We start from the raw sequence: 25,304 nt of genomic DNA on the forward strand, positions 1-25,304 counted from the left end.
TTTCAGGGCAACAGCAGCATGGAAACTATTAGCAAGTCTGTGACCTTCGATCCCTCAGGCTGTACTGTATCAACAAGCGACATCAGTGTGTAAAGGATATCACCACATGGGCTCAGGAACACTTCAGAAACCCACTGTTGGTCGCTACATTTGTAAGTACAAGTTAAAACTCTCCTATGCAAGGCGAAAACCGTTTAACCCGTCGGCTTCGCTGGGCCTGAGCTCATCTAAGATGGACTGATACAAAGTGGAAAAGTGTTCTGTGGTCTGACGAGTCCACATTTCAAATTGTTTCTGGAAACTGTGGACGTCGTGTCCTCCGGACCAAAGAGTAAAAGAACCATCCAGATTGTTATAGGCGCAAAGTTGAAAAGCCAGCATCTGTGATGGTATGGGGGTATATTAGTGCCCAAGACATGAGTAACTTACACATCTGTGAAGGCGCCATTAATGCTGAAAGGTACATACAGGTTTTGGAGCAACATATGTTGCCATCCAAGCAACGTTAGCATGGACGCCCCTGCTTATTTCAGCAGACAATGCCAAGCCACGTGTTACATCAACGTGGCTTCATAGTAAAAGAGTGCGGGTACTAGACTGGCCTGCCTATAGTCCAGACCTGTCTCCCATTGAAAATGTGTGGCGCATTATGAAGCCTAAAATACCACAACAGAGACCCCCGGACTGTTGAACAACTTAAGCTGTACATCAAGCAAGAATGGGAAAGAATTCCACCTGAGAAGCTTCAAAAATGTGTCTCCTCAGTTCCCAAACGTTTACTGAGTGTTGTTAAAAGGAAAGGCCATGTAACACAGTGGTGAACATGCCATTTCCCAACTACTTTGGCACGTGTTGCATCCATGAAATTCTAAGTTAATTATTTTCAAAAAAAAAAAAAAAAAGTTTATGAGTTTGAACATCAAATATCTTGTCTTTGTAGTGCATTCAATTGAATATGGGTTGAAAAGGATTTGCAAATCATTGTATTTCGTTTATAATTACATCTAACACAATTTCCCAACTCATATGAAAACGGGGTTTGTACTTAAATTGTTTTTTTGTTTCTTTTACAATTATTGAAACTCAGTCTATGTGGAACATGTTTTAACAACGTAGCAGGCCTAGCAGAAATACTGGAATTATAGATATCTGTGTGCAAACTGTGATGGTAAACATTGTTGCCTTTGCATTTAGACACATTACATTAGTGAAATGGTGTCCCAGATTCCATGCACAGGTAACTATTTACTCTTGATGCTCTGAATTCATTCATTCAGATTTACCGCTATTTCAGTGCCACATGTTCATCTAATTTATTGTACATGCATTAAGAAGCTGCTTTGCAGCCTTTTATGTATTTGCACTGAGTGGGTTTGGAAATACTTAAGTCTTCACGCCCAAACTCACAAGAAATAAAAGCCATCCCCCTGCCAGGTGTTGACAAAAGTTAAAATCAGTCCATTTAAGTGCATGTAAAAGTGGTCTTTGATACAAAAAGGTTAGACCACTGACAACTTGAAGGAGTTCAGAGGAGCTACTAATGTATATATTATATAATACTATTTTTACTTAAAAATATTCAGTACAACCAAATATACACTAAACCATTGGAAATGGAAAATGATTAACAAGTCCAATCACATGAAGCTAAATGTAATGTGACGTCAGAATAATGACCTTTTTTGGCATTATTTAGCAGCTTATAAATGACTGACATAATGGCTTTTATGTACATAGATTAACATGTGCACCTGTATACAAGACAAATCTCTTTTTTGGCTTGCTTTGTGCACAGTCAACGTCTACCAAAATAGTAGCTTTGTAAGTGAGACTGAGAAAATAGATATCTTTAGATACTGAGCTAGTGTTTTACATTTAAAAAGTAGGAGGCTTCAACGTAAAGTACGTTCATTGAAACCCGCCGAGACGACGACTAAAGTGTGAGGTCACTCAGATATAAGGCCATTAAATGTCATAGTACATGCTTGGAGGTATGCGTGTACCTCCCCCTTGTCTTAGAAAGAAATGCACAAAAAAAGTCACAAGTAATTTACAGCAGAGGCAAAGCTGAAGAAAGTTAATTGATAGTTTCAGACATATTTAAGATGTCTTTCATAGCACATCCACATGACCTGAATGGGACCTTTGTGCTTACTTAAACAACTGACATTCTTGATTTAAAGATGCTGTGGTTTAGTTTGTGATAGGGTATATTCTGATAGTCAACTAGTTAGCTGAACCAAAACATTCCAGACCACATTGCAGGGAATTTCTGTATATTTGACATTTTACCTTACAACTCAAAATCAATAAGTTGAATGGAGATATAGCTCCTGCTCAAGTATAATGGATGTGCTATGACACAATCCATAAGTGCACCACACTTCTTATAAAAATGTAGCCATCCTATAATTCTACTAAAAAAAAAGTTTTTTACTGATATCATCTTACTAATGTAAGACTGTCAGAATTTGCAGCTGATTTAATTAAAAAAAACAAAAAACTCCTGAGGGCAAATGTTGCACTTTTGTCAACATTTATCAAGTGCCTGTTTTTGCAATCAAAATACTCTATTTCCTTAATCGCCTTCAATTTGAATAATTTTTAAAGAAAGGTTCCTTAGTGACAAGACCTCAGATTTGTAACAATGACGGCTGCAAGTTGCTGGGGGTCTGTCAAATGAGGGTTTTTCTCCATTACTGAATGGACCACATATGCAGGGAAGATGTTACAAAGGTTCCGATATGTTTGATACTGGTGGTCTGGGATGACATACCGTTCTTGGTGTTCAGCTGCAGGTAGGGGCTCCCACGGCGAGTTCCAGATTTGCTCCATTTTGTCAGGCATGCTGCGGACCATCACCCGCTCGCAACACGGCATCAAGTTGTTGCTCAGTGGGTAAGAGTGATATCCGTAAGACTCGTTTCCACAAGGCAAAGGGTCCCAGCTCGCATGCTGCTCTCGACACAGTGGCGGTCGCCTCTGTCTCATTGGGTTGCTATCGTACAGCCTGGAATCGGATATGCTGTCCATGCGAGTCATGCCGAGGGATCGCGTCGCCTGTGAGGAGAACGGCGGGAGGACATTCTGAGTGAGGGGGTAGTCTCCAGGGCAGCTTGACCTGGCCCCCACTGCAACATGCTGGATGTGTGGTGCTAGGTGTGCTCCAAGCTGCTTACGTAGACCCTGCTTGGGCTCCTCCGGTACATAACTCTGAACCCTAGACAACGCTTCGTGCCGAAACCCATGGGAGAAAGTGTGCATTCTCCCTGGGGCAGGGGGCTGTTGCTGCCCCTTCAGGCTCTCCTCCAGGCTACCGTCCACAGAGCTCGGATACAGGTCACCATATGAGGAGAACGAGTCGCTGTTGGAGTGGCTGAGGCAGGACTCAGGACAGTGGCTGCGAGTTCTCTGGCACACACTGTGCTCGTGCTCTATGCTACAGAAACTGTCAACGTTGTGCATACTGCTCATGCTCATGTTTGAAAAATCGCTATGCAGTGAATAATAGCCATGGTCACTGACAGAGTCATATTTTGGGAACTGCTCGTTGTATGTAACAGAAGCGCCATGGCTGTTAGTTACCAAAATAGGCGGGTACTGTACACTAGACATGTGCTCCAGTGAACTGTGTGAGAACTGCAAAGAACCTGGCACTGGGCTGCTGGCGGATCGCGTGTTCAAAGCCCCAGCTGCATGGCTCTTAACAGGCTGCATGGTGGGCACGCTTAGAGCAGTCACAAGGGAAGGCACTGAATTTGTTTCAGACTTCCTGACAACGGACAGTGTTTCTGAAAGCTCGCAGGCCACTGAGCGGATACTTGGGTCGGACTGCCGTTTGGGCGCCACACGTTTGACTTCGGATGTGTTGTCTCTGCTCACAACTGCCGGACCAGTGCCGCATTTAACTAAGGCCCCCTCGCTCATTGTCTTCACAGCAGACAGTTTAGCAAAAGCCCGCAGTTCATCGGCGACTGATCGTAGTGGCTGATTGACACGCTCCGGATGATAGTATTTACACTTGTGTCCATATGTGCACTTTTTGCCTTGTTAAAGAAGAAAAGATTAAGTTAACAACATACAACAATTGCAACACAAAATATTTTAGAACAACTTATAATAAACTCACCATATGGGCAAGGTTGTTTTTTATGCTCTGGAACAACAGGACGCTTGCGAAGGAAGTTTTCTAAGCTTGGACCATGTCTTCCCAGTGGATCATCAGGTGGCATGAATCTAAAAAATAAAAACAATGTTTTATAATTAAATGTGATTTTATTTACACCAACCGTGCCAGGATTGTACACTTCTAAACTAGTTTCCCTATTTTTATGAGGATAAACACTTGTGAAAGCTGCAGTCTTCCGTTTCATCAAACCAGAGAGATGTGATTTATCTTTATTTAATGGTACCTTTTGAGTCTGTAATTTGTTGTGTAGCTCAACTGTATGGGTTTGTACTGAGAGGTTTTCTGGTAGTTCCTGCCACCAAATTCATATGATTTAGTATTGGCAAAATACTAAAGAGTCCAAATAAAGCACTTTAGCTTCTTACTTGTCATTGACGAATGAATACATAAGGAGTCGTTCCTCGATGAACTTCTTCCACTCTGGTTTTTCATTCTGCAAGTCTCTGTAATTGTCATTTGACACGATAATTCCATCAGAATCATAAGCCAGCTTCACTATGAAGCGATCATCATAGCAGACCACTCTTCTGCCTTGGACCCTTCGAGATGGGGTAAAAACCAGGATCTTCTCTTTTTCTAGCTTGCGTAAAATTTCTTGATCTGTAAAGGAAAACAAGTCATGATATTTATCTACCATTGACTTATTTAGTTGACTGTGAAGGCATCCAAACAGTGATTTGGAGTACTTTTCAGTAGTCGGTTTAACATTGATTCATCTTTACTGCTCTATAATTAAGTAATACAAACACTGCCGGTAAGTGTTGAACAAAGTGCTTTACTACCTGTAATAGGGGCATCAGGTCTCGACTGCTCCTTTCTCCAGGCTGGGACAAACACAGTGATGTCTTTGTGCCCCTTTTCTAGGAACCATTCAACAGCAAGTTGGATACCCCGGCAAGAGAAAACCTCTTTGTTTCCATGGCTGAAAAACAAAATAAGATCCACTTAAACCTACTAAACAGAATATATAAATACATACATACACAAGTGTATATGCATGTATGTATATACAGTATATATACTTACATACATACATACATACACACACACATAAATGCACACACAAATATATGTATACACACACATACTTTTACATAAATACACAATATGCAGTATATACACACATATATACATATATGCCCATGGGCGCATTCGCGCACACACGTATATATACACACTAGGGATGTAACGTAAGTATGATGACAAACCGTGATAAAATTCCAAACGGTTAGTAATACCGTTTAAATTTCATTTATTAATGCATTTTAGGCAACACTGCTTGCTTCCTGAAAACTGAAGCGTCGCAGCACCTGCGCATACGCACTAGAGTCGCCTGGCTCGAGAAAACATGGCAGCGACTACACAAACTTTGTTTTGAAAATGTTCCCTCCGAGTAAACAGAGCCGATCGCTCCGTTTCACTTCATTTCACTTGCTTCTACTTCCGTGGAGTCTCGGTGTGAGTGTAAGAGCGCAATGCTGTTGGAGGAGAAAAATATTTGATGTTGCAGTTCCATTTTGAAAGTGCAACTAGTGCAGTGGTTCTTAACCTGGCGGCCGCCTTAACAACAACAAGCCACCGCCTAAACTAAAATCTTAACAAGCTGCTCCGCTTAGTTCTGCCTCTGCCTTTGTCAGTACGTCACTGCAGCACCCAACATGGTCCCACCTACAGAACCATCTGATTGGTTACACGCAGAGCGGTAACAGCCAATCAGCAGTGCGTATTCAGAGCGCATGTAACAGCCAATCAGCAGTGCGTATTCAGAGCGCATGTAACAGCCAATCAGCAGTGCGTATTCGGAGCGCATGGAGTCAGTGCTCCTGCGGTGGGGTGAGCAGAAAGGTGTTTAGCAGGTAAGCATAAGGCAGCGGACTCTCCCCAATTATAATAAACACCTCCCAGTCCTCTACTAGTAACATCACTATGAGCCAGTTGACGTTCTAGAAACATAAGCGGCAGCTCAGCTCGCTCGCAGTGCTTGAGGTGAAGGCTAATTAGCTTTTAGTGTAACATTAGCTCATTTTGCGGTGTGTGTACGTGCGTGCGTGTGTGTTACGGACAGCAAAGCCCTGTCTGTCTGGAGAGAAAGACAAACATTATTGACCTACAGTTAACTAAGTTATTTCACTTTACCTTTTTCTGTGTTGATTGAGCTGTGTTGAAGCAGCAAAAAACGACATAATGTTAAATGAAGAGTTTCCTGAAGCTGTCTCTGATAGTTGATATAATAATGTAACTGCATCATAAAGCCTACATGAACTCCATGGTGTTCAGGGATGAAGTCTCTCCTATTGCTATTGTACTATTTTTTCAGCTATAGTTACATTAATCATTAGTAATGTAGCAGCCTAGTTTTGAATGGCAGGGTCCCTGCTATCACATGTTGATAAAAATATAACAGTTACATAATAAAAATCAACTACAGGCTTCCCAAATGCTGTAATAAATTAAGCATGATGAGTTGAGCATGTCAGCATGTGGCCCCACTAAGGCTGCAGCTAACGATTATTTTTCTATCGATTAATCTATCGATTATTTTTTTCGATTAATCGGTTAATCTATAGATTTGTTTGTTTGTTTTTTTCGATTAATCTATAGATTATTTTTCCTTTTACCGATTATTTTTTTATTCAAAATGAAGATGAAAAAATAAATGTAGGCCAGTTTTTTCAAAAGGCATGGCTTTTATTTACAAAAAAAAAGAAGTATGGCCACTCAGTCAACATTGACAACAACATGACTAAATATTCTGTAACAATGTAAACATTTAAAACTTTTAACCTTTAACAAAATTAAAAGTAGCTTATTTGCTTTTTAATGTGCAAATATAAAAGTCAACATCCAGTGCAAATCTTAATATTCTGCAATAGTACAAGCATTTCAAAAGTAAGTATTGCTTATTTTGCTTTAAAATGTGCAAAAATAAAGATAAACATCCAATACAAAAAAGTGTAAAACAAAATATTCTGTAACAACAGTGTAAACATTTGTGTGGGTGGGACAATGCTGCGTGCTGAGACAGAGGCAGAAAGAGCAAAACAGCTTGTTAAGACTTTAGCAGCTAAAGTTAGCTTTAGCTTAGAAACTCGTTCGGTACACCCCCGGACCGAACCGAAAGCCCCGTACCGAAGCGGTTCAATACAAAACACGTACCGTTACACCCCTAGCAGATACAAGTGACACATTCATGTTTTTGTGTAATGATGACAACGTATGCTCACACGGACGATTGACTAGTTGATGGTTTTCTTTTCAAATGTTCGTTCATAGCCGTTGTGCTGCTATGATAGGCCATTTCTGCTCGACACAGTGTGCATACAACAACATTATTAGGCTGTGTATTGAAATACTTCCACACTTTTGACGACTTTTGGCGTGATTTTTCCCCCTCGCTCGCACCGCTCGCATCGTCTGCTTTGATCGTCTGCTTTGCGCTTCGCCATGACGGTAGCGTGACGTAAATATGCGACGCGTCGACGCACAAAAACGGCGTCGACGTATTTACGTAACCGATGACGTCGACTACGTCGACGCGTCGTTTCAGCCTTAGGCCCCACTTTTAACTATTTTTTTCAAACGCTTATTGCAAGCGCTTACTTACAGTAAGTCATTAATTTGACTTAGTATGTCATTATTTTGACTTAGTAAGTCATTATTTTGAGTTAGTAAATTACCAAGTCAAAATATTGACTTACTAAGTCATAATAATGACATACCGTATTTTTCGGATTATAAGTCGCTCCGGAGTATACATCGCACCGGCCGAAAATGCATAATAAATACTCGTCGCACTCGAGTATAAGTCACATTTTTGGGGCAAATTTATTTGATAAAATCCAACACCAAGAATAGACATTAGAAAGGCAATTTAAAATAAATAAAGAATAGTGAACAACAGTATAAGTCACATTTTTGGGGCAAATTTATTTGATAAAATCCAACACCAAGAATAGACATTAGAAAGGCAATTTAAAATAAATAAAGAATAGTGAACAACACGCTGAATAAGTGCATGTTATATGACGCATAAATAACCAACTGAGAACGTGCCTGGTATGTTAACGTAACATATTATGGTAAGAGTCATTCAAATAACTATAACATATAGAACACGCTATACGTTTACCAAACAATCTGTCACTCCTGATCACTAAATTCGATGAAATCTTCTTCCTCTTTGTCGCTCCTGGTATGCGGCGCTAGCGTCCTTTCTTTCTGCTGCTCGATCGCCGTTTTCTGCTGCATATTTCACTACGTCCAGCTTGTAATCTGCAGTGTATGATTTCCTTTTCGGTGCCATTTTTGTTTAGCCCTTCCCAGTTTTTATAAGTTACCGCCAATGTTGAAATACTCCATTTTAATAGCTACGGCAGTAGCATATAGCGTATAGCAGTTAGCATCCTATGACCCACAATGCACTTCTGCCAAGACCCTCCCCCGCCGAATTCTTACTGGTTGACGTGTGTGACGATTGCTGACGTGTGTGTGACGATTGCGGACTTTTGCTTCGTCTCTTCCGTGAATTAGATAAATAATATTATTTGATATTTTACAGTAATGTGTTAATAATTTCACACATAAATCGCTCCGGAGTATATGTCGCACCCACGGCCAAACTATGAAAAAAATTGCGACTTATAATCCGAAAAATACAGTACTTAGTATCTCAGGTAACTAGGACTGTTTTGTTTTTACTTTACGGAAAAAATATTGAGATATATATCGTATATCGCCATTCAGCAAATGGAGCGGAAAACACAACCAAACATTGTAGGCTTTTTCACGCGACAAAGCCGGCCTACTTCACCGCAGTCTGTAGTCTATTGCCCCCCAGGCTGTGGTGGCAGCGACGAGGTGGAGACGTGATGGCAACAGGCCAAGTTACACCGATCCTTACACCCAACCACCCCCTTCCCCGGTCTGTCCACCGGAGAGACACCACCTTAACTAACACATTTTCTGGGGCAAACACTATCGTATTTTGCTTCTGCCATATTACTTTTTTACATTTTCTACTTGAAGTACATATATACCAGTGTTTACCATAAACTGCCAAGATACCTGTGGTGGTAGGGGCGTGGTCACCATGACATCAAGTAATTTGCATAATTTACTACAATGATATGATTTTCTCTAAAAAGGCTAAAAAAATGTATACTTACTAATTAATAATAGTTTTGTTTTAAACGTCCATCCATCCATCCATTTTACAATATAATTACAACACTTTATGTACATATTTATATACAGATTTGAACAATAAGTTATTCACTGAAATATATTTATTAATTGTGGTTCTTACAAAAAATATATCTTATAAAATATAAAAGCTAAAATGTCTCTTAAAGCTCTGCCCCTTTAATTAGTGCATACTAAATAATTTAACTTTAGTCTACTACTACAACCATATTATTTACCAGCAACATAAAGTGAAACAGAGGCAGAGGTGTCCTGCCACAGTCAGTAACAAATAAACAGAAAACAGTAGTGGTCAAATACAAATAAGGCAACAAGAGAAGTATCTTACACTTCTCTTTTGTAAAGTAAATCTGAACAGCCTATATGGGCATCTACATCAACTATATGATTTGCCTGAGAAGCTGGACAGGACCAAAAAAAAAATATATATATATATATATATATATATATATATATATATATATATATATATATATATATATATATATATATATATATATATATATATATATATATATATATATATATAAAAAACTGTTGTCTTTTTTTTGTTTTTTTTATTTTTTATTTTATTTGTGGCGGACGTAATTCTTTCGTGGCGGGCCGCCACAAATAAATGAATGTGTGGGAAACACTGAATACATTTTGAATGTGTTTTTTTTTTTTTTAAATAAAACTTGGTTAAAGGATTTCAGTATAAGTAGTTTTTGAAAATTTTGAGCATATTTATAATTACAGCGATAGTAATGATAACCGTGATAATTTTGGTCACAATAACCTTGATGAAAAATGTTCATACCGTGACATCCCTAATATATACACATATACATACATATACAAAACCCAAAACCAGTGAAATTGGTATGTTGTATAAATCATAAATAAAAACAGAATTCAATGATTTGCAAATCCTTTTCAACCTATATTAAATGGAATACACTGCAAAGACAAGATACTTAACGTTCGAACTGGTAAACTTTGCTATTTTTTCAAAAATTAGCTCATTTGGAATTTGATGCTGCAACATGTTTCAAAAAAGCTGATACTAGTGGCAAAAAAGACTGAGAAAGTTAAGGAATGCTCATCAAACACTTATTTGGAACATCACACAGGTGAACAGGCTAATTGGGAACAGGTGGGTGTAGGGGTGTAACGGTACACAAAAAGTTCGGTTCGGTACATACCTCGGTTTAGAGGTCACGGTTCGGTTCATTTTCGGTACAGTAAGAAAACAACAAAATATAAATATTTGGGTTATTTATTTACCAAATTTGCAAAATCTTCCACCAAAAATATTTTTCTTAGTGGAATATTTGATGTTAAGTAATCGGAACCTTGGATAGGTCAATAATTCATAACAACATTGATTTTGATTCAATATTATGTTTTGAGCAATGACAGTTTGAAAGAAAAAAAAACAGCTTTGTTTTATTAGTCAACATTGCAACTTTTTCTAAATTACATTTAACCTTTAAGCTTTTTTTACTTAACTTTTGTTATGTTTTTGTTTATTTTAATAGTATTTTTAGAATGTGCCGTGGGCTTTAAACCATTAGCTGTGGGCCGCAAATGGCCTCCGGGGCACACTTTTGACACCCCTGCTATAGATAATAAAAAATTAAATCTGATAAATCTATGGATAAAAAGCAGAGCCTGGTGACGCATGCACGTTTATCATAACTCTCTCACTCTCTCTGTCTCTGCCCCTCCCTCACGAATGCTGCTGCGCGCACAATTTGTTTTGTTTTTAACCCCTTCTTAACCCTGAAAGTACATTGAAAATACACGCAACCCTAACTCAAAATGCCGGACATTTGAGGCATTTAAGAAACTCCGCCCTGACAGCTCCGCAAAAGAGGACATGTCAAGTGAAAAGAGGACGTATGGTCAGTCTATCGTAGCCCGTTAGCTGCTAGCATGCCGTGTGTTGTGCCTCGGTGTGCATTGTTTACACAACATGCGTTACTCTACTTAATATGTCCGTGTGGAAACTCGTTCGGTACACCTCCGAACTGAACCGGAACCCCCGTACTGAAACGGTTCAATACAAATACACGTACCGTTACACCCCTAGCTGGGTGCCATGATTGGGTATAAAAGCAGCTTCAATGAAATGCTCAGTTATTCACAAACAAGGATGGTGCGAGGTTCACCACTTTGTGAACAAATGCGTGAGCAAATTGTCGAACAGTTTAAGAACAACATTTCTCAACAAGCTATTGCAAGGAATTTAGGGATTTCACCATTTACGGTCCTTAATATCACCAAAAGGTTCAGAGATTCAGGAGAAATCACTGCACATAAGTGGCAAGGCTGAAAACCAACATTGAATGCCCGTGACCTTCGATCCCTCGGGCGGTACTGCATCAAAAAGCGACATCAGTGTGTAAAGTGGCTTAGTGGTTAGAGTGTCCGCCCTGAGATCGGTAGGTTGGAGTTCAAATCCCAGCCGAGTCATACCAAAGACTATAAAAATGGGACCCATTACCTCCCTGCTTGGCACTCAGCATCAAGGGTTGGAGTTGGGGGTTAAATCACCAAAATGATTCCCGGGCGCGGCGCCGCTGCTGCCCACTGCTCCCCAAGGGGATGGGTCAAATGCAGAGGACAAATTTCACCACATCTAGTGTGTGTGACAATCATTGGTACTTTAATCTTTAATCTTAATCTTAAAGGATATCACCACGTGGGCTCAGGAACACTTCAGAAAACCGCTGTCAGTAACTACAGTTTGTCGCTACATCTGTAGGTGCAAGTTACAACTCTACTATGCAAAGCCAAAGCCATTTTATCAACAACACCCAGAAACGCTGCCGGCTTCACTGGGCTCGAGCTCATCTAAGATGGAGGAATTACAAAGTGGAGAAGTGTTCTGTGGTCTGACGAGTCCACATTTCAAATTGTTTTGGAAACTGTGGACGTCGTGTCCTCTGGACCAAAGAAGAAAAGAACAATTCAGACTGTTATAGGCGCAAAGATCAAAAATCAGCATCTGTGATGGTATGGGGGTGTATTAGTGCCCAAGGCATGGGTAACATCAGTGAAGGCACCATTAATGCTGAAAGGTACATACAGGTTTTGAAGCAACATGTTGCCATCCATCAATCAATCAATCAATGTTTATTTATATAGCCCTAAATCACAAGTGTCTCAAAGGGCTGCACAAGCCACAACTACATCCTCGGTACAGAGCCCACATACGAACAAGAAAAAACTCACCCCAGTGGGACGTCGATGTGAATGACTATGAGAAACCTTGGAGAGGACCGCATATGTGGGTAACCCCCCCCTCCCCTCTAGGGGAGACCGAAAGCAATGGATGTCGAGTGGGTCTGACATAATATTGTGAAAGTCCAGTCCACAGTGGATCCAAGCAACGTCTTTTTCATGGACGCCCCTGCTTATTTCAGCAAGACAATGCCAAGCCACATTCTGCACGTGTTACAACAGTGTGGCTTCATAGTAAATGAGTGCGGGTACTAGACTGGCCTGCCTGTAGTCCAGACCTGTCTCTCATTGAAAACGTGTGGCGCATTATGAAACGTAAAATACCACAACGGAGAACCCGTACCGTTGAACAACTTAAGCTGTACATCAAGCAAGAATGGGCAAGAATTCCCCCTGAAAAGCTTCAAAAATTGGTCTCCTCAGTTCCCAAACGTTTACTGAGTGTTGTTAAAAGGAAAGGCCATGTAACACAGTGGTAAAAATGCCCCTGTGCCAACTTTTTTGTAATGTGTTGCTGCTATTAAATTGTAAGTCAATGATAATTTTTTTAAGCGTTCCAACATTAAATATATTGTCATTGGGTTACCCACATATGCGGTCCTCTCCAAGGTTTCTCATAGTCATTCACATTGACGTCCCACTGGGGTGAGTTTTCCTTGCCCGTATGTGGGCTCTGTACCGAGGATGTCGTTGTGGCTTGTACAGCCCTTTGAGACACTTGTGATTTAGGGCTATATAAATAAACATTGATTGATTGATTGATTGATTGAAGTGTATTCAATTAAATATAAGTTGAAAAGGATTTGCAAATCATTGCATTCTGTTTTTATTTACACAACGTGCAAACTTCACTGGTTTTGTACATAGATACACACACACACACACACACACACACACACACACACACACACACACACACACACACACACACACACACACACATACACATATATATACACATATATATATATATATATATATATATATATATATATATATATATACATACATACATACACATATATATACACATATATATATATATATTTATGCATATATACCCATATATATATATATACACATACTACATACTGTATATATATATATATATATATATATATATATACATATACATACAGTATGTATATGTGTATATCTATGGGTATATATGCATAAATATGAATATATACATATATACATATATATATATATATATATATATATATATATATATATATATATATATATATATATATACTACCGTTCAAAAGTTTGGGGTCACCCAAACAATTTTGTGGAATAGCCTTCATTTCTAAGAAGAATAGACTGTCGAGTTTCAGATGAAAGTTTTATTTTTCTGGCCATTTTGAGCGTTTAATTGACCCCACAAATGTGATGCTCCAGAAACTCAATCTGCTCAAAGGAAGGTCAGTTTTGTAGCTTCTGTAACGAGCTAAACTGTTTTCAGATGTGTGAACATGATTGCACAAGGGTTTTCTAAACATCAATTAGCCTTCTGAGCCAATGAGCAAACACATTGTACCATTAGAACACTGGAGTGTTAGTTGCTGGAACTGGGCCTCTATACACCTATGTAGATATTGCACCAAAAACCAGACATTTGCAGCTAGAATAGTCATTTACCACATTAGCAATGTATATAGTGTATTTCTTTAAAGTTAAGACTAGTTTAAAGTTATCTTCATTGAAAAGTACAGTGCTTTTCCTTCAAAAATAAGGACATTTCAATGTGACCCCAAACTTTTGAACGGTAGTATATATATATATATATATATATATATATATATATATATATATATATATATATATATATATATATATATATATATATATATATATTAGGGGTGTGGGAAAAAATCGATTCAAATTCGAATCGCGATTCTCACGTTGTGCGATTCAGAATTGATTCTCATTTTTAAAAAATCGATTTTTTTTTTTTTAAATGGATTTAAAAAAAACTAACATTATCATGAGACATTTATAAAAAAAAACAAAAAACAATAGTGTCAGTGGCTTACACTTGCATCGCATCTCATAAGCTTGACAACACACTGTGTCCAATATTTTCACAAAGATAAAATAAGTCATATTTTTGGTTCATTTAATAGTTAAAACAAATTTACATTATTGCAATCAGTTGATAAAACATTGTCCTTTACAATTATAAAAGCTTTTTACAAAAATCTACTACTCTGCTTGCATGTCAGCAGACTGGGGTAGATCCTGCTAAAATCCTACGTATTGAATGAACAGAGAATCATTTTGAATCGGGAAAAAATAGTTTTTGAATCGAGAATCGTGTTGAATTGAAAAAAAATCGATTTTGAATCAAGAATCGTGTTGAATTGGAAATAAAAATTCGATTTTAAATCGAATCGTGACCCCAAGAATCGATATTGAATCGAATCGTGGGACACCCAAAGATTCACAGCCCTAATATATATATGTGTATATATATATATATGTATATATATATATATATATATATATATATATATATATATATATATATATATATATATATATATATATATATATACACATATATATATATTAAAGATTAAAGTACCAATGATTGTCACACACACACTAGATGTGGTGAAATTTGTCCTCTACATTTGACCCATCCCCTTGGGGAGCAATGGGCATCAGCGGCGCCGCGCCCGGGAATCATTTTGGTGATTTAACCCCCAACTCCAACCCTTGATGCTGAGTGCCAAGCAGGGAGGGAAACGGGTCCCATTTTTATAGTCTTTGGTATGACTCGGCTGGGATTTGAACTCCAACCTAGAGTGTCCGCCTTGAGATCGGTAGGTTGGATCTACGCTAGGATCCTGTTTTTGGACTTCAGCTCTGCCTTCAACACCATCCTCCCTGGACTGCTACGAGACAAGCTCTACCAGCTCAGCGTGCCCGACTCCCTCTGCAGTTGGATTAATGACTTCCTGACAGACCGAAGACAGCACGTACGGCTTGGGAAGATTGTCTCGGACAGTCGAACCACAAACACTGGTACTCCTCAGGGCTGTGTACTCTCCCCCTGGCTCTTCTCCCTGTATACAAACTGCTGCACCTCCAGTCACCAATCCGTAAAACTGCTCAAGTTTGCGGATGACACCACCCTCATCGGGCTCATCTCGAATGGCGATGAGTCCGCCTACAGGAGAGAGGTGGACCGGCTGACGTCCTGGTGCAGCCTCAACAACCTGGAGCTGAAGGCCCAGAAAACAGTGGAGATGATCATGGACTTCAGGAAAGTCACAGCCCCACCATCCCCCCTCACCCTGATTGACTCTCCCACCCCCGTCCCCATTGTGGACTCCTTCCGTTTCTTGGGCACCACCATCACCCAGGACCTCAAGTGGGAGCTGACCATCAGCTCCCTCATCAAGAAGGCCCAGCAGAGGATGTACTTCCTGCGGCAGCTGAGGAAACTTAAGGTGCCGACAGAGATGCTGGTGCAGTTTTACTCAGCCATCATAGAGTCCATCCTGACCTCCTCCATCACAGTGTGGTTCCCCGGCGCCACAGTCCAGGATAAGAATAGACTGCAGCGTATCGTACGTGCTGCTGAGAAGGTGATTGGCTGCAAGCTCCCATCCCTCCAGGACTTGTTCTCCTCCAGGACCAGGAGGCGTGTGGGTCGGATCACAGCTGACTCTTCTCACCCTGGACACACACTATTCTCCCCTCTCCCCTCAGGCAGGAGACTACGCTCCATCCAGACCCACACCTCCCGCCACCTGAACAGTTTTTTCCCCGCGGCCATCAGGCAAATGACCAATAACTCCTAACAGCAGCTCCTTGAATTCCTTGAATCCCTTCTAAGTCTATCTGATAGCTCAGTCACAGCTCTTTTTATACCAAATATGTGTTATATGTGTTTTATGTCGCACGTTTGCACCAAGAAAAATTCCTAATTTGTGAACCCGTTCTCAAACAATGGCAATAAAACGATTCTGATTCTGATTCTGATTCTTACGTGCAGTGATTTCTCCAGATTCTCTGAACCCTTTGATGATATTACGGACCGTAGATGGTGAAATCCCTAAATTCCTTGCAATAGCTGGTTGAGAAAGGTTTTTCTTAAACTGTTCAACAATTTGCTCACGCATTTGTTGACAAAGTGGTGACCCTCGCCCCATCCTTGTTTGTAAATGACTGAGCATTTCATCGAATGTACTTTTAAACCCAATCATGGCACCCACCTGTTCCCAATTTGCCTGTTCACCTGTGGGATTTTCCAAATAAGTGTTTGATGAGCATTCCTCAACTTTATCAGTATTTATTGCCACCTTTCCCAACTTTTTTGTCACGTGTTGCTGGCATCAAATTCTAAAGTTAATGATTATTTGCAAAAAAAAAAACGTTTATCAGTTTTAACATCAAATATGTTGTCTTTGTAGCATATTCAACTGAATATGGGTTGAAAATTATTTGTAAATCATTGTATTCCGTTTATATTTACATCTAACACAATTTCCCATATCGAAACGGGGTTTATACATACATACATACATATATACATATTCATATATGCATACATACATACATACAATATATACACATACATATATACATATACATACATACATAATACATACATATATATACACACACACACATTCATATACATATGTACATATGCATACAGTATATACATATACATATATATACATACATACACATATATATATATATATATACACACACACACATACATACATATACATATATACATACAGTATATACATATACATATATACATACATATACACATATATACACAAGTATATACATACAGTATACACATATATACATACATACTAGGGCTGCAACTAACAACTAATTTGATAATCGATTAATCTGTCGATTATTACTTTGATTAATCGATTAATAATTGGATAAAAGAGACAAACTACATTTCTATCCTTTCCAGTATTTTATTGAAAAAAAAACAGCATACTGGCACCATGTTCTTTCAACTTGCCAAATAAAACAAGTAAAATGTTGCAAATTTTTTTAATTTTTTTTATAAAGTGCACAATAGCAATAATTTTTAAGTTGATTTAATTAATAATTTCTGACGTAAAAGGCAAATACGCCACATTAAAAAAAAGCTAAATTAAATAAATGGACATTGGGGATGTAGCATACACCAATAATAACACAGAAATGTAACTCATCAGATCAGAACTGATCAGATATTGTACACGTTTCTGTTGTGAATAATAAAGGATTAATATTAGGCTGCCTCTGAGTAATAGAATGAAATATTCCAGCACCTTCATTACGTTTAGTTATACTAAAGCGTCATAAATATATTTATGTAGCTTTATCGGCCCGGCTACATTGATCCATTATGAAACGAACCTGAGATATTTCTGTCCGTTACGTGGATTTCGAAATTGGTAACCGTGCATTCTCTCTCTCAAAACGGAGTCAAATGTGCCGGAGACACAAAGGGATAAAGTTAACGTTACTCACAAAAAAGCTGAACTCATGAATGCCTGTTGCGACTCAAAACACAGAAAATGCACTCTCCAAGAAGTTCCTAACACTCTGAAAGTTAATACACAACAGTTGCTGCTTCGCATCCTTAAAAAAATCTCCTCGTCGTCACGTGAGCTGCACATGACACATCGTTGGCTGGCTTACTACCACCTCATGAGACGTAGCCTCAGCGCCCCCCTGGCGCTGTTTTGTACTTTCTTTGTACTTACTTTGATTGTTTCTCAGCTGTTTGTAAACGTTGCAGTTTATAAATAAAGGTTTTTTTATTTAAAAAAAAAAAAACTTAGCCTCAGCACATGCGCATAGCATAGATCCAACGAATCGATGACTAAATTAATCGCCAACTATTTTTATAATCGATTTTAATCGATTAGTTGTTGCAGCCCTAATACATACATACATACATACATACATACATACATACATACATACATACATACATACATACATACATATATATATATACACACACACACACTGTACATATACATTACACGCACAAGCGCGCCCACACACGTTGCTTGTTTCTTACCTCATTGCCACATTTGAGCCATCAATGACAATAGGCCGGAGATTATCATACATTTCCACAGAATCTTCTTCCGCAGACACCTCAGGACTAGCAGTCTCTTTAACACAGGGTGCACATGATAGTGACGTGACTGCACTGCTGCAAGGTTGACATTCAGGTTCCACTTTGTTTCCTAGCCTTACTAGCTCTGCAAGAATGTCATTAATAAGTGCAGTGGCCCCGAGTTTGTGGAGCACCGTCTCCACCTGCTCCCCCGAGTAGCCCAGCTTTAAAGCAAAGTCCATTTTTGTCTGGTACTCCTTGTCACTGGCCACCTTGATCGCTGGCCCTGCGCTATTGTAATCCTCGCGGACATCTTGTACTGTGCTACTCTGGGAAAAACTGGGCTGATCGAGGCAAGGGGAGCGACACAGCTGACGATGGGGCTTAGTGACAGCCAGGGGCTCCCACTTCTTGCAGCTGCTGTTGTTCACCTGAACCTTTGGGCACTGCTGCTCTTCAGAATCGCTTTCCGAGCTGCTGCTGTCTTCAGGCTTGTCGGTGGCATGCTGGGCCCCGCTTGAGTCAATGTTCTCCTCCCTGCATGGGTGCTTTTCCATTTTGAGTTGCTGCGACGCAGAACATACTGTCACGCTTGCCTCTACGCTTCGGATTCACGCACCATGCTTAGCCCTCACCTCGGCTGCAACCAAGGAATCTCATTCATTGCTGGACTTTTAACACTTCTTGGGTAGAGCTTTGGGATTGCACACACTCCTGTGTGAACTACTTAAACCTGAAAGACAGTAAACACAAGAAGAAATGTCAGAACTCAGAATTCAAATACCTCCAAATGTGGAACAGTTCAGAAATCGTCCAAATTTGGAGGCAAAATATGCCTCAAAAAGATTTCCACAAACGTGTTAGTCAAACTTAAGCAGAACTTCAGAACATTTCAAAAGAGTGTACCTTAGTCAGTAACCAACTAATAATTCATTACTGCTTATTCCCAACATCCAAATACATCAAAAGTTATTTGGTAGAGTTGACGACCGTTAAGCCTGGGATATATTCCCGCGTCACGTAACTTGCGTAAGCGACACCATTTTGCCCTTACCCCTGCGTACCCTTCTGCAGACCCTGACGTGCACCTCCCAAAAATCCTAGCTTCGCGTCAGCGGCAACCGCAGGGCTGTGATTGATCAGCTTTTGCCAAGGAGGGTCCCTGAGCAGGGGAGGGCAGATGTGCTTGAAATGCACAAATTATTGTATGAGATAAAGCAACAGTGATTGAACATTTGCATGCAAACTGATATGGTGTACTTTATATCTCGGTGCGCTATAAAAAATTATTACTGATTGTTTTGTTGTTGAGCTTAGAAGAAGTTACACAAATTACAACGCTCTTTTGAACTTTTATTTCCAATCTTTTGCTAATAACAGGTTCAGTTCAAGGCGCCATCAGAGGGGACGCAAGCTACGTGACACAAGAGTATATACCAGCCTTTGGGGTTAGGCATTGTGTGAATTTGAACACTTCTGGTTTTGGTTCAAATTGCGGTTCCTAAATAGGCAGGGTCATTATACAAGTGTGCATGGTTTAAATAGGGGCGCTAACCACAGTTCTTTTATTGATGAAATGTCCCATTAAAAAAATACTTGGTGGCAACCATTTCTTCGTTTTCTGGCGCATATTCAGCGGCTCTTTCTTCTGGTGGGGCATTGAAACCAGAAATCGATATTAAAAAACAATTCCCAGAATAAGAATGTTAGTCCCGGTATCCATTTTGATACCCAACCCTAACCACTGTAGCCATGAGAATGAGTGGGCATTGTAAATACTAACTTATATCTATAAATAGCTAACACCCAAGTGGCCAGCGCCTAAAGTCATCAGCAATTGTTATTAGCGATGTTTCCACAGCACGGATGTAGCTCAGTTTCCCATTACTGATGCAAACTAGTTCAGACTCAGTCAACACCGCTTCTACTGGTTACAGCTGAGTAGTGCACTCACTATTACATAAATTGCTTCAAGGTGTGATTAAACAATAAATTATAGTGACTCAATCAATCAACGAACTATCAATGAGTAAATTATTATTCACATTCCTCGTTTTAAGATATTGATGATTAAAATGACTGTTAAGAAAGTTTACATTTTTATGTTATGTTTTTGTATTTGTATTTAAAAGTGCCTAAACAAATACATTTTCTTTGAGAAAGCACATTTTTAAATCTGAACAAATCAAATGGTTGACAAGTGTACCATAACAGATTATGTTGGACATTTAAATTTCTACAGTCAAAATTAGGGTGTGGCCTCTAAATGCTTGTGGCCTCTTATCCTAATAATTAGAATCGTGTCAGTCAATTGAGCCGATGCTTATTTGTAGCAATAATTTGATATGCATGCATAGCAGCTGCAGTAATTAGCCTGTTTCCTCTTGTTGTTATTTAGCGAGAATGTTACCAATGAACCAAATGATAACAAAATGAATATTCAGGGAGCAACAACATCAACACCAATCTGCATCGGATCTGTCTGCAAGACATGTCAACCAATTATTGTGCCATGATGACAATAACTTTCATTTCACATTTCCACGGTCCAACTAATGTGCTGTGAACATTATATAAATGCACTTTGAATTCACCAAACGCTGTGCGAACAAAATCAAATGTCAACCAGAGTCACGATTCCCCCGCTTGTGGCTGGCGACCACCGAATATCTGTGACTTTCCTGCTGCAGCAGTCTATTGGTTCTCAAATAAAACAGTCCTGACGCACAGTCTGTTAATGTACTGCGGAACAGCCCTCGCCTCGCAGCACAAAAGTAACATTGAAGGCAGACACGCATGAGGTGAGCCCATGAGTGCATAAAACCTGAGACAGTGTGGGATGATCAGTGCATCACTGTGCCACCAGCCCTTCTGAAAGACAATCTGCAGTCAACATTCTTTGGCGACAAAACCGCTAGGGTCAATGCCATGAAAAATGTGTTTTTTTACACATGAAAAAATCATTTTAAAAACTAGTGAGTCTAATACACACTTCTTTATGGAGAGCAGATACGATACTGCCAGCTTCGAGCTTCACGAGGCGCAGCCCATGATGTGTGTTGCCTAGCAACAGAGCCTTGTCATCAGCAAACTCCTTTTTACAAGTCACGACTAAAGCAAACACAGCTCATCATCTCTCTTCAGGCCGCCAGTAAATTCAGAACACTTACAGCAACACTACCCAGCACACTGCAACTCTTCTATAAAAATGGACTTCACACCATAGACCTTTGTCTCTACTGACCGTGGAAATGGAATACAATCTATATTAAATAAGACAGCCCACGCCTGCTTTCAGTACAGTGCCAGTACATGTTTAGGAACGGTGCATAAAAAGCCAGACCAGAAAAGATATGAGCATGTATAAAGGACATTTTTATTTAATTTCCTTGCAGATTGCATCAATATTTCATATTTTTCTGGTTGACATTATTAGGTTATAAATGCATTGCAGTGCATCACATTCTCATTAAAATCCAGACAGTCATCGTTTGGGTCTGGTAAAGAGAGTATCATTCAACATTATATGATTTACAAATGGAGTTTTATAAACCCCATGTGCACAATTTGTTGAGTGAAGTCTATACAGATTCCGAGATTGTCTATTACAAGAAAGGTGTGTTAAGGTCCGATTTATTCAATCTTTTTTCAGGAAAATGTGTTCTGGACAATAGACACTGTATACCACTTGTATGACACACGTAACTGGTCACATAAAACATTTGACATTAATTATCCTTATATGAAATGTACGAGGTAGTCGATAATTTATCTTGCAGGAGGCCATCTGCACTATGCATGTGTACTTGTGTTTCATAGCAACAAGTCATGAGGTACTTGAGGACATCTTTAACATTGCTACGTATAATCAACTAGAGTAAGCATTATGGTGATTTATTGCTAAGGTAGTTTAGATTTAAAAACATTTTAATAATAGATTTCTTGGCAGTGCTTTAAAACAACACTGTCTTAAACTAAGGTGTTTCCAATACTTTGTCAACCTTTTGCATTATTCTGAGAAACTCTAGTAGTAGTTATTCCCCACTGCTATAGTCAAATTAATACTTCTGTGACACTGGCAATCGAATTCAACCTAATGTTGTGGTCGGTGAAAGTAGGATTAATTGAATGCGGAGGCCAACTATTCCATGCAAAGTCAAATGCTATCATTCCTGAACACAAGTGCACATGCATATCCAAGTTGACGTTCTTGTTTGTTGCACCATAAGGCTCTAAATACATGACTATGGTTCATCACGCCGCAGCTTTTAATCACGTCGCAACAACACCGGTCGGACATTGTTGCGGACAGAATTCTGAAGTTAAAGCGGCCACTGCATAACACTTACCGGCAATTAACAAGCTAGTATGAAAATGCATCGCAAATCAGTCCCGTCTTGAATTGTTCACATACATTCCGGGGACTTTGATGCCGCACTTATTTGCAAACGTGTTCTTGTTCCATGCACGTCAACATCAACGTTGTGTCATGTCACCATTATGTGAGTTTGGTTGGATCGCGGAGGCAAAACAACTAGATGATACTTTTGATATATTTTGCACAAACAATATTGCACATTAAGTCTGTGTTGATTATGTTGTACCTCATTATGGGCCCCGAAGTTAGCACAGGCTAGCTAAGCAAGTAGTCAACATGTTAGCTTACTTAGCTAATGGCTCCAAAGCGGCTCGCAGGAGGGACTGATAATTCACGGTATGACTTTTTTTTTTTTACTTAACCCTACACCACAGCAGTCTATTTGCTTAACAAATTATCTAAAACGTAGTGGCTCCAGATGCTAACTTTGACATAACGCTTGTTAGCCTTAGCCGGTCAGCGCGCTAACGTTTTCCCGTAACTTAAAATAAAAGTTGACAAGCGTTACAAATGGAATTCTTACAGTGCTGAAGCCGCTTCGACACAGTAACGCTGTCCAACCGCGGCCCCACTTCACGTAAATCCGAGCAAACGTAGCCGAGCCGGCAGTGGCCATCTCACCTTGTTGCTGTCATCCTGCTCGCGGTGCTGTGCGGATGTTCAGCTGCCATTGGCGCTGCTGTGCTGTCGCAGTTTGCCGGAGGTTGCCAGATCAAGAGAAGATGCTCCGTGATGACTCCCTCAGCACACTACTTTACATCTCCAGTCCCTCTCAACCCTACACACACGTATTGACGGGTTGAGCAGATAACAAACAACAACTTTGGTAATTTGAATGAATGCGCACTAGCCACCGTTTTAAAACAATTGCAGCAATATTATTACTATTAAAGGGAGTGGTGCACAAACACTACTGTAGCACTACAACAATCTTACTCTGATTGTCATACTTCATCTCTGCCTGAAATATTTACTGGCATTGACCTATGTAGCAAAAACAGCTGATTACATCATTCCTGACTATAAGCTCATATGCACTTTTGAGTTAAATCAGGGGTGTCCAAACTTTTTCCACTGAGGGCCGGCCGCACACTGAAAAATTTAAGTTTGTAGGGGCCATTTTGATATTTTTCATTTTCAAAACCAATAGGGCTCCTCCACTTAATATTGATGAATGTTAAGGGTCCCACTCCAAGTCATTAAATTGTTCAAAATTAGTCATATTATTAATGTTTGTTTTTGCTTTCAACACTTAAATATTCACAGATCAACTTCAGACCCATCCTTTGACATAAAAGTTTTTTTTTTTTTTTTTTAAAGAAAACCCTGTTTTTATGGCATAAACACGAAATATGCAAATTTGTGCCAAATTTTTTTTAATAAATGTACCGGTAATATTTGATGTGAAGTAATTTGAGCTTTAAAAATGTAAATCAGATGCCACGTTATCGATGGGAAAATGCATTTTTGATTATATGATTTGCTTGAGCAGCTAGGAGACACCGAGAGTAACAAGCGGTAGAAAATGGATTAGAAAGGACAGATTTTTTTTTTAAATACAAAATTAAAAAAATACAAATTTTAACTTGGGACTTTCCGCGGGACGTGTATTCGTTGACCCCTGATATAAATATTTAAAAACAATGCTTTTATTTCATTATTTTTTGAACAATGACAGTTTAAAACAATCAAACTAAAGATCATGAGGAGCCAAAATGCCACCATTCATGAACGTGTGAAAAATAATTCATATATCAATGTATATTATGTTTTACTTTCAACGCTTAGATATTTTTAGATCAACCCCTCGATTATAAGTTTTTATTATTTTTTGAGCAATGACCATTTTAAAGTAAAAAACAGCCTGCATGGCAGCTTTGTTATTAGTCAACATTGCAACTTTTTCTTGTGACATTTTACATTTTACTCTTTATTTACTTAATAAAGACACTTTTTGTGTCTTTTTTTGTAACAGTATTCTTAAAATTTGCCACGGGCCATTAACAAATTAGCTGAGGGTCGCAAATGGTCCCCGGGCTGCACTTTGGACAATACTGTCTTAAATGATTTGCAAATAGTCTAAATAAACATGCTGACTAAATTAATGTGATGTAATTTTGTTGACTAAAACTAGACTAAAAGTAAACTTTTTTTTTTTTTACAGAAAACTGCTGTCAAAATCAACACTGCTTTGTGTG

The 25,304-nt window shown here is 39.1% G+C and overlaps 1 protein-coding gene and 1 long non-coding RNA gene across 7 annotated transcripts in view; one reads left to right on the forward strand and one right to left on the reverse strand.

Annotated features, from left to right (window-relative positions):
• The window catches only part of LOC133650604 (uncharacterized), a 71,835-nt gene that overhangs the window by 17,979 nt on the left and 28,552 nt on the right, over positions 1-25,304 (forward strand). The window contains exon 6 of one of the 3 annotated variants that reach the window (XR_009826257.1): positions 5,054-5,222. The exons of 1 other annotated variant lie outside the window; for it this stretch is intronic. This is a non-coding gene — a long non-coding RNA (uncharacterized LOC133650604). Of the gene's footprint in view, positions 1-6; positions 394-5,053; positions 5,223-25,304 lie in introns of those variants that run through there. One more of the 3 variants, XR_009826256.1, reaches the window with a different exon arrangement.
• Positions 939-23,872, reverse strand: zc3h12b (zinc finger CCCH-type containing 12B). 4 transcript variants are annotated; one of them, XM_062048027.1, is made up of 8 exons: positions 23,728-23,872; positions 19,364-19,461; positions 18,687-19,294; positions 4,972-5,111; positions 4,555-4,789; positions 4,413-4,481; positions 4,130-4,236; positions 939-4,046 (listed from the first exon to the last, which is right to left on the reverse strand). In XM_062048027.1, exons 3-8 carry the CDS (start codon positions 19,283-19,285, stop codon positions 2,620-2,622), a joined length of 2,577 nt encoding a protein of 858 aa, XP_061904011.1. In that variant the 5' UTR covers positions 19,286-19,294; positions 19,364-19,461; positions 23,728-23,872; the 3' UTR covers positions 939-2,619. The 4 variants fall into 4 exon arrangements, with proteins under 4 accessions (XP_061904011.1, XP_061904012.1, XP_061904009.1 ...); XM_062048028.1 differs by having other exon boundaries at positions 23,630-23,743; XM_062048025.1 differs by having other exon boundaries at positions 18,687-19,461.

Source organism: Entelurus aequoreus, linkage group LG05 (assembly GCF_033978785.1).
Source record: "Entelurus aequoreus isolate RoL-2023_Sb linkage group LG05, RoL_Eaeq_v1.1, whole genome shotgun sequence".
Classification (NCBI taxonomy): Eukaryota; Metazoa; Chordata; class Actinopteri; order Syngnathiformes; family Syngnathidae; genus Entelurus; species Entelurus aequoreus.

Excerpts from the sequence above, each read along its gene's own strand:
- zc3h12b (XM_062048027.1), bottom strand. The coding sequence starts at position 19,285 with ATGGAAAAGCACCCATGCAGGGAGGAGAACATTGACTCAAGCGGGGCC. Across the intron at positions 4,482-4,554 it reads TATTCATTCGTCAATGACAA|GAACTACCAGAAAACCTCTC; the intron begins GTAAGAAGCTAA and ends ATTTGGTGGCAG. Across the intron at positions 4,047-4,129 it reads AAAACAACCTTGCCCATATG|GCAAAAAGTGCACATATGGA; the intron begins GTGAGTTTATTA and ends TTCTTTAACAAG.